Below are 14802 nucleotides of genomic sequence, written 5' to 3' on the forward strand. Positions count from 1 at the left end.
AAAAATAAAAATTCGTTAAAATTTCATTTCAACAACTTACTCACAATTCCGTTTGTAGTAGAGACATCATTCTACCAGCAAAACCCAACGCAAGTCAGCATTTTCCTAACACTCAGAGCCTGTCCCTGTGCTGTGCCCTGATTCAGAGCACTCAATAGTCGAACTTCTGGTGTTACCCAATATTCTATCTTAATATGAAAAATATTTTAGTTATTTCAATTCAAAGCTAATTTACTAGTTTGCAAGTCTTGATTTAATCATAGTCCAGAAAACATCTACTTTCTGTTACTTTAACTCAGTGATAAAATTTTAGACTAATATGATTGATTTAAAATTTTAAAACTTTTTTCACACTACATAGGTAAGTCAATAACATTTTTATAGTATTTTCCTGTGTAATAGAGATTATAATCATATTAAAAGATTCACTGAAAAATTAATGCTCTGTAAGAATTTCTATATAGTAATGTACTTGTCTAGCTGACAATCATATTTATACTGTTCTACATCTTATTTAAATCTTCTATAAAGCAGTTGCTTAACTCAGATAGTTACTGAATTAATAAATAGGGTAGCTAAGTTGGCTTTATCTTTATATTTTTAGACTAAAGTTAATAGTCTTATTCAAAAAATCTAGAAACCAATAATACAATACTGTTCTTATTTCCTCCATAATGATATATTTGAATGCATCTTAAGTTGTGGTCACATACTTTTAAATTTCCAAATTAACAACAAAGTTTACTTAAATTGTACTTCAAATTATTCCAATGACATTTTATCCATTCTACTTTATCTTCATCTCCACTCCTTTACATTAAGTACAATAAAACTTTAATAAGCCTACCTATTAGACACTTACTGAAGATGATACTGTCTGAAGATCAAGAAAGCATTTGGAAGTAGCTGGACATAAACAGCGTGCTACTGAAAATGTCTGAACATTTATATTTGGCTCACATAATTGCTTAGAGTAATAAATAGTATGAGATTCCAAATCAAGTTAGAAGTTAGCCTGGTTCATCTCATGCTTATTTAATCAGCTGCCCTGAAAAACTGCATGACCAAACTGATGTTCTGTTGTATGTGCTTCATTAAGATAATATTAAGCATTAAAAATAAAAACAAAAATATTTTATATGAGCAGGAACCTAAAAAATATTACTTGTACTACTCCACTTCAGCAACAAATATAATCTTAAATTTTTATTGGTATGAATCAGATAAATTCAATGGTATTGATAAAATGACATTTTTTGAAAGTCAAATTAATATAGCACTATTTCCAATTTAAGATGAGTTGATGTTTATCTTTATAGTTAAGTGACAAAAATCCATTTTAAGAAAAATAACTTTATTAAACTCAAACTTACAAAACTAATAACCAGGGAGTATGTATACAATAATTTATTTTAGGATTTTTAAAAAAGTGTTTACTGCATTTACAGGTATTCAATTTACAAATGAATCAACTCAAACATAACTTTCTTGGCACACATGCTACATAAAACAAGAATGTCTGTAGTTTGCCAATTATCTGCAGAATAAGGAGTAACCAATGCCATAGCATAACACCTCTTACAGTTACACATTTTTGTACTTTCTTAAGCACAGTGTTTCTCAAACTTCTATCATAGTTGCCTTAACTGACCCCCTGGAGCCGTCTGGGACAGCAGCCCTGAAGTGAAACTCTTCATGGGTAAAACTTCCTACCTTAAAATTATTATAAACTTTGTACTCTACCCTATAGCATGCTTGTAGTTTTAACATTTAAACAGGTCTTCCAAATTTGCTGGGACATTGGTGCCCCAAGTAGACTTGCTGTACTCACCCCATGACCTCACACAGCCTGGACACCTCCCCGCCCCCACTGCCACTCTGGCAGGCACCAGAAATAGCCCTTTTATAGACTCTAAGTTGTTATTGACCCAATTCTTCTAAGGTGTTTTATTCTAAAATTATTCTTCTGATTTGAACTATTATATGCCTATGAAACATATTAAAAAGTCTATTTATAGGAAGTGGAGCCATATCTGGGAAATGCCCATAGCAAAGAGAAACTCAGAGATGTAGGTGAACCCCTGCTGGCCAACCCCAAACAGGGAAGAAAGCTCAGGGACTCTGAGGTCTTGAATGCCTGACCCAGGATACCCTGAATATTGAGCCCACTAAAGAAAGTTTATAATTTCAAACTTCTGCCAGTTTTTTTTTTTTGTTTTTTTTTTTAATATGGCTAAACCTGAATCACCAGGGTTAGGAAAGGTGGGTGATTTGGGGTTAGAAAAACACTTTTCTGAGACTTTGTGATTAAGGAAGTCCCAGCCCAGGGTTACATTCTGGAAGCCTCTGGATGTGGGGAAGACTAGGAAGTGGGAAAAGAGATGCTGCAGGGAGAAGCAAGTCCCGGAAGGTGGTGGGTGGCCCCAGCCAGCAAGCAATGCAGTGCCCTGTAGCAGGGATGACAGAGGAGCGAGGGGTGCCAGACACCTCTAACTCACTCTGCAGTGATTTCCCTGTTAGTGCTGAGCCAGGAGAGGAGGCTTGCCGTAAAAGAGACCTGAATGCCAGTGCCCTGGGGCCCGAACAGGCTGTACCCACAGCGGAGAGAGGCATGGCAATGCGCGGGCCCTAGAAGCCTGGGATTCAAGCCAGGATTAAGATTTGGAGCAAAAAGTGGCAGTCAAAACCAGGACACTTAAGGCCACCACTGGGAGAGGTGCCCGATTCCCCTGATGACATGAATTAGGGCTCATGTAATCTTGGTTGCATATTAAAGTCTAGAGTGGGGCCAGATCTGTGTGGTTAGGGGAAGCTAAGGGGAAGAGTATAAGCTTGACATCCGTTTTTGCTTACTTTCTGGAAGTATATAAGGCATTAGCTTTTTTATTTTGGTTAGAGGTATCAAATTTTCAATAATACCTTTAACGTTTAAAACAGGACTTTTAGAAATACACCTTTTAGTAAATGACAGATTCACTGACTTGAGTCAATCTTTTCAGGTATTATGGAAACGAAATTCCCCCTAAGGCACAAAGTTGCTTTGAAATCTATTTCTGAAATATCAGAGAGTGGCTAAGGCCTTCTCTTGGCACTCACCATAATTTAGTTCAAACACAATTACTGTAACATAATGTGATTTTACTATACCAACTCAAATTTGGAAATTAAACACTTTATAAGGAAAACCAGTTCAACCAGCTTGCTGTAGACACTGGTGATTTCCCACATTCACTTTCTACAGTGATGAGAAGGCAGAGTTGCTGCCAGTGCCTCAGAGGCAGCCCTGGTCTGGTCTCTTCTTCTATGCCCTGCACTATGGGCATGTAGGCATTCAATGGATGCCAGATGAAAGCATACACTGCTCCAGATGCAAATGAGAGTCAGGGCTTCTTTCCTCGGGTCTTCCTCTCCTCCTCCTACTGTTCCAGCAAAGGTACCATTAGCGACACTCTCAGCCCCAATTTATTACATGTGAATTTTATCCAGTGAAAAATATCACCATTGGAAAATTACAGCATAGACCATTACAATTACAGATCCACAAAATAAAGGATTCCAACTTTACCCAGCTTAGGAATTTAAGCACTACTCTGCAATTCCAGGTGCCCACACTATGCCCATTCTGAGCCAAGACACTTCCTTTCTCTAGCCGAGATCTATGCTTTCTGAGTTTTACTCTGCTTGTGCCACAGGCCCGGCTCAGTCATCCTCTGCCATTCAGGGGAACAGAGAATTGGTTGTCCTGGTTCTGAGACTCGATTCTGAAACAAACAAGGTTCATAATGTCTACGGGATCCTCTTCCTCTTACAAACTCACACACACATAAGGCACTTAGGAAGATGTATAATGTGTAATGATACCAGAAAGGCAATCCTGCACGATGCCTAATGGGATGGATATATGTCTTCATGGCAGCCAAAGAGCTTTCATTTATATTTTAAAAGTGTAAGGGACATAATCAAATCTTTTATTTGTTAAGAAGCAGTGGGTTAGCTCTCAATCACAAAAATAGAAAAAGCCCACTGAGAAACTGGTTTCTAAAAAACACTAATTTATCATAGTTATAATTTAGCCCATTTAGTTCAAGCTCTGTAAGGCTGCTAAGTGAGCCTAGGGAGAGAAAAGAATTCATCACTGAGGCAGATGCTGGTTTCCTACCTAATGCCTTTCTCCCTATTAGCAGAGCTGGCTTCCCATTAATTAAAAAGCCAAAGCACGCCATGACCAGCTCTCCCAGGCTCCTCTGAAGCCAGCACATGGGATGTGACCCAATCATGACCAGTGTGGAGCTCTTAGGGACAGGAGACATCAAGAGAGATCCTCTCCTTTCTCTGTCAATAAAAAAAAATTAATGTGATGCTTGGAGCTGAGGTGGCTATCTTGCAACAAGAGAAGAAGGTCAAAGATGCTCAGAAAGGCAGTCTGGGGCTGGACATCTTTGAGTTGAACCAAATCTAAAATTATCTGCCCAGACTTCTATGAGAAAAATTAGGGTTTTAGGTTGCCTTTGGTTGGGTATTTTGTTACCTGCAGTAGAAAGTATCATTACATTGTTGGGCCCAAATGTTTTTGCTCCTCCTGGGTTTCCTATTTCAGTCAAAAGTACAACTACATTCCCAATCACCCCGACTTAAACGCTTCTTGTCATCTCAGAGCCCTCTCTCGCCACTGCTGTCCACATACAATTAGCATTATTACCATACTTAAACTAATGGCGAGTCAAAGCCAGGGTCACCAATTGTACTACATTAAGCAAAAGTCAAATACAAAATAGAAGAAACCATATGCAACATGTCACTTTTCTCCTCAAATACAAAGTAGTTGTTGGGCAACCAGTAATTACAAAACTGATTTATTCCCCAAAGGAGTTTTACAATCAGCTCCTTGACAGCCCACATCTTCCTGCTTTGGAGATTAGGTGTAATCTAATTCATCTTCCCTTGAATCTGGGCTGCCCTTAGTAACTTGCTGACCAACAGAACGCAGCATAAGTGACATCTGGAACTTTGAGGCTAGGACAGAAGAAGCCTCGAAGCTCCCCCTTGCCACCCTGAACACTTGCTCTTGGAGCCCTGAGCCATCGCATAAGAAACCCAGGCCAGGAGGTGAGTCCCTGGAGACTGAAATGACATGGGAGAGGAGGCGCCACCGTGGACACGAATCCTTCAGTTTCAGCTGCCCAGGCATTTGCCATGTGCATCAGAGACAAACTGCCCATGTGTGCCCTTCAAAATTCCCGACCCTCGCAAAAATTAAATGTTTTTTTCTAAACCACTAAGTTTTGCAATAGTTAGCTACACAACAGAAGACCACCGAACCAATCAGTTCTCAAGGCCTACTGGTGCCAGGGAATTTTTCTGATTTGTTAGTATTTATGATAAGTCATTATGGTAATCTGTGTGCTCACCTTCCCCATGCCCAAGGGCATGGGACAAGTACGGGGAGCAGAGTGCTTTTACAAAGAGAGGGGCTGTGTTCCTAAAGGAAGTTTCATGTGCTCCAGAACACTGTAAGGCGTCATCTGTGGGATAATCTTCAGTTGTTGGATGTCTGAGATGTGAGGAAAATTTTATATTAGGAGTTATATTATAAAATGAATATTTATAGATCAATATATAAAAGGAATCTGGAGAGCATTCAAAGAATTTTCAGAGGAAGCAGAAGTATGTCATATGGACAATTTTTAGTCCTTATATATTTGGAGCAGGAATAGAAGAGATACTAGGAAGACAGGAGAAGAAAATAACTAGTTATGTCAGACGTTATGAAGCCAAACTTTGAAAACCACCTATATTAGGTATACAAATGGGGCATTCCTTACTAACCTAGACTCAGCGTGTATGTGTGTGTGTGTGTGAAAGAGAGAGAGAGAGAGAGAGAGAGAGAGAGAGAGAGAGAGAGAGAGAGAGAGAGAAAGAGAGAATCTGAATTTCAAATGAAATTCTTTTTCTTCAAATCCACATCTAGTTTTCTGTTACTATGTCTTAGAACCAAATGACTCAGGGACTGACCAACCCCTCTTGTCTTGACGTCCTGGATGCTGACTGCTACAAAACGGCAGCGACTGCTCCTGGGTTACACAGCGCCTGACTAAATCAAATGAATGCAATTTTGGAAACAGCAGCAACCCGCATACTTTCTTTCCTCGATGAGTACATATAATTAGTGTTGTTTTTCTCTCTCAAAAGAGAGGGCCTTGGTGAGGCTTATGTGTTGAAGGACCTTTTCTAGATGAATCTCAAGTTTTCACAGAGCTGCTCTGAAGAGCTCTGCATCACATGCCTGATGCTATTCACTGCACCCCATCCGTTGGTGCCCAACAGAACCCCTCAGAAAGAAGTCGGAGTTGTTCTGATAGCCTACCTGCTGGGAAAGACCTAGGAAATGTCCTGTACACTCTCCTGGGGGGGAGCCAGTGACCTCTTTGTCTTTGGAGTTCCACCAAGGAATGTAATCTGAGCTTGTGTTCCCAATAACCTTCCAAATGATGCCCACAACTTGCCCTCTTAAGTAAGGCATGGTAGAGTAAGTACCGGCTCCCTGGCCAATTATTCTGCATGTTTTAGGCAGGTTTAATTTCAGCCACTTTAACTGTTAATTTATTTCAGCCCAGTATACAATTTAAATAAATAAGTGCAAAACTATTGCTGCAGAAAGGATCTGATAAAATGGAAAATAACTACACTGGCCTCTCACAGCCATTCTGGTTCCTAAGTACAAGCATTCAATGACAGGGTGCACTGCTACAGAAACAACATTTTAATCGGTGTGGGAAAGCATAATAATGGAATCTGTTTGAGGCAGGACTGAATGAGGCCAATGAATCGAACCTTTTCCATTTAAAGACAACTTCTGATGTTTATGTTGATGGCAGAAATGTGCACATTTGTGAGCAAATGAATGAGTTTGCAGTGAACTGTGCAGTAATAACTGCTGAATGATTTTACTATGCAGCACTGTGTACACTGTGGTCTGAGCAGTGGTGGGGGGTTGTACTGGAGGCTATCAGCATAAATGGTCACATGACAGCTGCCCCAGGAGGTCACTGGCAGTGCATTGCTTCACTGCGTTATCTACTGATAACCCAGAACATGACTGAACATCGGGCAAAAGAAAACATTCGTGCCGGATGGTTGTCTCAATATGACCACCTGGTTTGTCCTGCTGAGCTCCGGGTTTATATGTACTGAAGGAAGACAGAGTAAGACCACATGTGGACACTGCAGAGATCAACTTGGTTAGTGCAGCTGATGTTGAAAAAAGAACACACCAGGCCCCAGGTTTGAATCCTAGTTGAGTCACTCACCAACTGTAGTCAAATTACATACCCTCTCTGAGATTTTAGTTATTATCTTTACATTTTATCAAAAGAGGGAGTCGATGTCCACAGCATTGATTTCACTGTATTCAGAGCAGAAGATATAGGATGTAACATGGGATAGTCTCTCCTCCAATACAAACCTGTACTGAGAGCACTGCCTCATGACCCAAAGGGGTTTACCATCAGTTCCTCATAGTCTGTAACATACACTTGGGAGATTACTACTCTGTTTAGCTTAAGATATATATTAGATATTGACTACATTAATTAGAGATACTCCCAGTATGACAAACATGTTTTTCCAGAACTAATGACTTTTATGTCAGGCTGACAAGTATAATTAGGCAATAAATCCTCAATCAGTCTGGTTCAAACTGTGATAGGGAAGATGAGGTCTCTGCCATCCTTGTCAATTTATGTATAAAATATGTATGAGTACTATTTCTAAAGAGAGGAAATGGCTAAAGGAATTCATAATTTATTTTTGCATGAACATATTCTTTCAAATATTCTATCTTTTCAATAGTTCATATTTCAAATGAGTGCTCAAATCATAACTATGATTAGAAAGTCACAAAATGCAAACTTGGTTTTCATCAAAACCAAGGGTGTTTTATATGCAATAAATAAATAAAAGTGGTAAGATTATTTGTTAGAGGCAATGACTTTGAACTTGGCACGGGGCCATTCCCATGCCCATCTGGGATCAGCTCCCTGAGCTACTTACTGGATAAACTTTGGCAGAGAACCTACTACTTACACAGTGCTGGACAGGGGCTAGGGTGGAGGCAGGCAATTCAGCACACATGGATAACAGAGAGGGCAAGAACGTTGGAGGAGACCCTGTTTTTAATTTGGAGTCGCTCCTATTCCACTGAGGGTGAACTTGGTCGGTGGTGCACCAGTTCACAGGGATGACTTGACTCAGATACAGTTCAGGAAACATGACACAGCGAGCGCTGTAGTTGAAAAGCTGGGCAAGAACACAATCATGTGCCTGGCGGACATCTGTCCCCAGGAATCCCACCATTACATCGGATGGAAAGCCCTTTGAGGGCAGGAACTCCTGTCTTTTTAAACCAGCCTTCAATGCAGGCAGTATACTGCATGACTGACAGTACAGGTCAGGCTGAACTCCCACTCCACCAATGACTGGCTGAGGGCTCGGCATCTTATTTAAGTCCCCTGAGCCTCAGTTTTGCCATCTTACAGGTGCTGGTACTGTGTCCAGGAAAGTCATTGCTGTCTAAGGGCAAAAATGCTTCAGCTACTTCTATATCCCTACAGTTCATCACAAAGTGCTGAACAATGAGAGGTTCAGATTCAAGTTTTTATAGATTATGTCTTTGTACTTTTAAAACCTATTAAGCTAACCTAATGTGCAATCTCCTCTTTCAGTTACTTCATCTCATCTCTTTTGGAAGTAGGGGTAAAGTGCAGTTTTCCCACACAGGGACACACGTCTATATACATAAACATATTACATTACCAATTACACAGTCTGCACTAGTTACCCAAATGACACCTATTTCTTTAAAAAACACACCTTTATTATTGAGAGTATTCCAGATGTCCCCCCATTGCTCTCCCAACTGCCCCTCTTCCACCCAGATCCCACCCCACCCCAGGACTTCAACACCCTATTGTCTATGTCCATGGGTAATGTATGTATACATATATTAAGTTCTTTAATCTCTTCCCACCCCACTTCCTTCCCTCTGAGATTTGTCGAGTACTCTGTTCCATGTTTCTATGCCTCTGGTTCTATTTTATTCATTAGTTTATTTTGTTCATTAGATTCCTTATTCATTTATTTTGATTTTTAGATTCAATTGTTCATAGATATGTATTTATTGCTATTTTATTGTTCATATTTTTGATCTTTTTTTTCTTCTTTTTCTTCAAGAAGACCCCTCAACATTTCACGTAATATTGGTTTGGTAGTGATGAACTCCTTTAGCTTTTTCTTGTCTGTGAAGCTCTTTATCTGGCTTTCAATTAAAAATGATAGCTTTGTTGGGAAGAGTAATCTTGGTTGTAGGTCTTTGCTTTTCATCACTTTGAATATTTCTTGTCACTACCTTCTGGCCTGCAAAGTTTCTGTTGAGAAATCAGCTGACAGTTGTATGGGTGCTCCCTTGTAGGTAACTAACTGCTTTTCTCTTGCTGCTTTTAAGATTCTCTCTTTGTCTTTAACCTTTGGCATTTTAATTATGATGTATCTTGGTTCATCTTGTTTGGCACTCTCTGCACTTCCTGGACTTATATGTGTATTTCTTTCACCAGGTAAGATAAGTTTCCTGTCATTTTTTCAAATAGGTTTTCAATTTATTGCTCCCTCTCTTCTCCTTCTGGTACCCCCATGATGCAAATGTTGGTATGCTTGAAGTTGGCTTTCAGTCAAGATGGGAGCGTAGGTAAATGCAGTACTCACATCCTCCCACAACCACATCAAAATTACAGCTAAATCAGAACAACCATCATTCAGAACCACCTGAAATCTGGCTGAACAGAAGTCCTACAACTACAGAATTAAAGAAGCCACATTGAGACTGGTAAGAGGAGCAGAGGCATAAAACAGGCTAGTCTGACACCCACATGTGGCATTTTATGTGGGAAGGCTATCTTGGCTGTGGAGGCCTCCTGTGAGGAGCAAGGGGTTCCAGCCCCATACCAGAACACTCAGCCCAGGGTTCTAGTAATGGAAAGAGAAGTTCCCATAACTTTGGGCTGTAAAAACCAGCAGGTATTGTGGCTGAGTGATAGGGAGAGTTGCTGGAGTCCCAGGCAGTTCCTCTTAAAGGACCAGTGATGGACTTACTTGGACTAACTCCCTCTGAGCTTCAGTGCTGGGGCAGCAGCTTGAAAGGATCCATCAACAAATGGGAGGAACTAAATTGTCTGGCAACAGAGCAAGAACTAGGGGACAGCCTTCTCCCAGACAAAAGTGCCAGCAGAGGTCACTGTTCCTTTGCTGACACCTCCCTGCCACATTACCAACAGGCAGTCACCAAATCTGAATCTTTACCAATCTGTCCCATACTGTTTGCCCCACCCTGGTGATTCCCTGACACTCCGCCCCATCCAATTTGCAGCCCCACCCAAGCTGTTTGCAGTAGCTTTTCCATATGAATGGTCTAACTCAGGCCTCAGACTTTCCTAAAATCTCTCAAACAAGCAACAGTTGGCTTCAGTGTGCCCCATACCTCTCGATAAGTGGCCCCAGGGCCGGCACTAAAAGCAGCCCGCCTTGGTTCACAGTTCGGCCTCTCCTGGGCACCTCCAAGCCCAACACAAGTAACAGCCATCTGCAGATCACTCTGTAGCATGGCTCCAGGCAGGATGCAGGCAGTGGCTGACTTGGTACCTCCTGGGAGGCCCCAGAGCCAGTGCACCCAGTGGACAGCTTCAGACCATGCCAGATTATAACTCTACACATCCACAAGCAACACACTTGAGGGTCAGATTTGGTGAGTACCAAAGCCCCACTGAAACAAGTCTTGCTCCAGAGGGGTATCTTTTACAGGCCTCAGACTTTCCTAAAATCTCTCAAACAAGCAACAGTTGGCTTCAGTGTGCCCCATACCTCTCGATAAGTGGCCCCAGGGTCGGCACAAGTAGCATTCTGGTTCACAGGTTGGCCTTTCCTGGGCACTTCCAAGTCCAACACAAGTAGCAGCCATCTGCAGATCACTCTGTACCTTATGCCAGGTGGCTCCAGGAAGGGCACAGGGAGTTAGCTGACTTTGCACCTTCCTGGAGACCCCAGAGCTAATGCACCCAGTGGTCAGCTTCAGATCACACCAGATTTCAACCTTACCACATCCACAAGCAACACACTCAAGGGGCAGATTTGGAGAGCACCAAAGCCCCACTGAAGCAAGTCCTGCTTCAAAGTGGAATCTCCTGCACAGCAGCCCTTCTGCTGTAGTCACAGCTGGTCTGCACAGCCAATTGGTGTGGGGTGGTCAGTCCCTCTCAGTGATGCCAACAGCAATCAATGCTCAACTACAACAGGACAGTGCACACAGCCACACAGGGACACACCAAAAGTGCCCAGCTCAGGTGACTGGAGAGGCTGAGCCATGGGCCTCTATAGGATACCTACTACACAAGGCCACTCTACCAAATCCAGGAGACATAGCAGCTATACCTAATACATAGAACCAAACACAGAGAAGCAGATGAAATGAGGAGTCAAAGAAATATGTGACAGATGAAAAAATAGAAGAAATCTCCAGAAAAACAACTAAATGAAATGGAAGCAAGCAAGCTACCAAATACGGAGTTCAAAACAATGGTTTTAAAGATGCTCAAGAAACTTAATGAGAACTTCATGGAACTTACTGAGAACTTCAAGGAACTTAGTGAGAACATCAACGACATAAAAAAGGACCAGTGAAAAGTGGAGGATGCACTAACTGAAATGAAGAATAATTTACAAGGAATTAACAGTAGAGTAGAGAACACTGAGAATCAAATCAGTGATTTAGAATATAAGAAAGCAAAAAACACCCACTCAGAACAGCAAGAAGAAAAAAGAATCCAAAAAATGAAGATAGTGTAAGGAGCCTCTGGGACAATTTCAAGTGTAGCAAAATTGACAGACCATTTCTAAGTGCATACCTTAGTGCAGGCCCTGGAGACATCTCCCCACACTGACTCTAAGTGGCAGGTCCCACAACGCAGGAAAGGATAAGGAAGAGGCACCATCCTGGAAATTCAAGGCAGTGCTCTGGATTTCACCCATCTCAATGCACATAGTAGACATCAGAACTACTGGCTACCCAAGGGTCTAATCTAACCTTGCAACAAGGACCACCCTTTGGTCATCTGGAAAAGGGTGGAGGACCACACTCGTGGTAAGAGATAGAGAAATAGACATTCAACAAATTCATTCTTCAAAACAGCTGTTCATTTGCTTTTGAACATTTTATGGTTCTAGATATGAATAAGAAGGGGCATGGGAAGAAATGAAGAAGACGCAATATATTTGCAAAATGACAATTATTCCAGTGAACATTAAAACTATGGTGAGGTTTCTTTGTTGTATACCTTAAGACTAAGAAAGAGGGAGAGAAACCTAACTACAGTCACACATAAGAACAGGAGGTGGTAAACTTTAGGGAGAGATAATTAATTGGTCATGGACAATGCTTTAAAGGATGCATGTGCATCTGCCTGGTACAACATCTAACATCTTGTAATCTGAATAAGTATTTGCATACATACGAGTTACTTTTCACAGGAAACAAAGCTAATTGAAACAATGAACCCTAATAAATAAGAATTATAAATAAAAATAGAACATTTTACAAGATGATGAAGTTGAAAAAGTAAAATTCATTGTTCAGTAATTAATTTACATATTTCTTTTTAATAATGCATTTACTGGATAAACAAGATATAGCTGTTTCTAAAGAGTACTGGGTAAAAAATACATAGGTAACCTCCTTCAACTATGTGTCACAGTGAGTCAATAGTAAATGCAAGTCCTAATTTGTTGCCATGAGCAGGCAAACTTCCAGATGCTATAAACTGAATCTGACATAAATCGATTTCATACTAAGATACCCAAAGACCTGCCATATCATTATTTTAATATAGGCCAGTTTATCAGCTGTCAAAGTGATCCCTTGAGTACTGAAGAATAAAAAGACTGAAATTTACCCTTGCTCAAAATAAAACAAAATACAAAACCCTATTGATTATTTATAATGCCAGAAGCAAAAGCCCTCATTTAAAAGAGGGGATGTTTTCAATTTTTCCCCCTCATTTTACTTGGATTTTTATTTTTAAGGTTTGGCCTACATTTAAAATTTGTCCATCTGCTAAAGAATCTCATTTTCTTTATGGAATAAAACCAGTTCAAGAAGGCCACATCATAGTTATATAGAAACATGAAAATATTTACTCTCTAAAGACAACATTTATCTTGGCAGTTGGTATTTTCAAGATGTTGAGCCTGCTGGAATCCTACAAGTTCCAATCCTAATATAAAAAAATTTAAGTAAGACAATAACTGTCTTTCCTTGGAAGTACAGGAAGCTTACATGTAACTGACTTGTGTGGTCTGCCACTACACATGCCATCCATAAATGTTATGGACAGAAGCTTGGATATATCTTTGGATGTTACTCCTCAAGCCTCAATCAACTGAACTTAAAAGGGCCTTATTATCTGTGTGTCCTTGGGTGATATTGTGAATCTATTTCTTAACCTGTACAGTACCCCAACTACCTTGAAGGTTTATTGGAAAAACTGAAATGACATTTGTAAAGGACCCAGAGTACAGTGCCTAACATACAATAATTACTGTTATATTAGCAATATTTTTTATTACTAAAACATTAATAATATTTATCAGATAAGTTAATACTTACTTTTGTAAGGTCCTCCAGGTTCTGGACTGATTTCTAAGACAAAGAATAATTTTAATTAGTTTATATGTACACAGACTATCAAATGTTTCCAGAGTAGTATGCTCCTTCCAATTCCAGACCTGAATCAGACAGCACCACTATTACTAGATTCATGTGGATCTTTGCAGGAAATATTTATGTCTATACTAGCACCGAATATGCATAAGAAATGATAGCATACTGTACAGGGCATTCTGTTCCCTGATTTTTTCACTTAACAGTACAACTTGTAGAATGGTCTATATCCTTAGCTATTAGTGCTGTCTCATTCTTTTTGATGCATAGATATAGCCTTATTTATCCAATAAATCTCATTTTTAATTTATGCAATTAAAAGATTATTTTTTTCCATTTTTACAAACAATGCTGCAATGAACATCCATGTATTCATTTTGCATATGGGAGGATATATCTATACAGCAAATTCCTAGAAATAAAATTGTTCAAAAGCAAATGAACATGGTATGTGCACTTTCAATACTGAAAGCTATTGTATAAATTCCTAGAAATAAAATTGCTAGATCACATGGTATGTGCACTTTCAATACTGAAAGCTATTGTAACTTTTCATAGAAGTTATACCAACTTAAGTTCCCACCAGATGTGTACAAGAGTGGGTTTCCCCCACATTCACAGTGCATTATTAAGTGTTATGGTCCATACTGCCTGGTATGTGAAAAATCACATCATTGTGCTTTTAATGAGCATTTCTATTGTGACTGAAGCTTAAGATTTTTTAAAAAATTTTTATTTTATCCTCACCTGAGGATATGTTTTCCTATTGGAGATAAACCCATAGAAGCTTCCTCACCATGCCTCTATGAATTCATCCTTCCCTTCCAACCACTTCCTCATGCCTAGGCAGCCAATGATTTCTGTTCTGTCACCATAGACTAGATTGCATTTCCTAACGTTTCATAGAAATGAAATCTTACACTGTATTATTTTTTTGGTTTGGCTTCTTTTGCTTATCATTACTTTGAGATTTACCCATGTTGTTGCATGTATCAATAAACCATTACTTTTAGTGCTAAGTAGTATTCCCTTGTAAGGGTAAA

General features: G+C 39.9%; 1 protein-coding gene across 1 annotated transcript in view; it reads right to left on the reverse strand.

Annotated features, from left to right (window-relative positions):
- Positions 1-14802, reverse strand: part of PELI2 (pellino E3 ubiquitin protein ligase family member 2) — a 123978-nt gene that overhangs the window by 21418 nt on the left and 87758 nt on the right. The window contains exon 3 of the mRNA XM_014529265.1: positions 13706-13738. Within this exon, the coding sequence (XP_014384751.1) occupies positions 13706-13738 (33 nt within the window). The remainder of the gene's footprint in view (positions 1-13705; positions 13739-14802) is intronic.

This window comes from Myotis brandtii, unplaced genomic scaffold, assembly GCF_000412655.1.
Source record: "Myotis brandtii unplaced genomic scaffold, ASM41265v1 scaffold675, whole genome shotgun sequence".
NCBI lineage: Eukaryota > Metazoa > Chordata > Mammalia > Chiroptera > Vespertilionidae > Myotis > Myotis brandtii.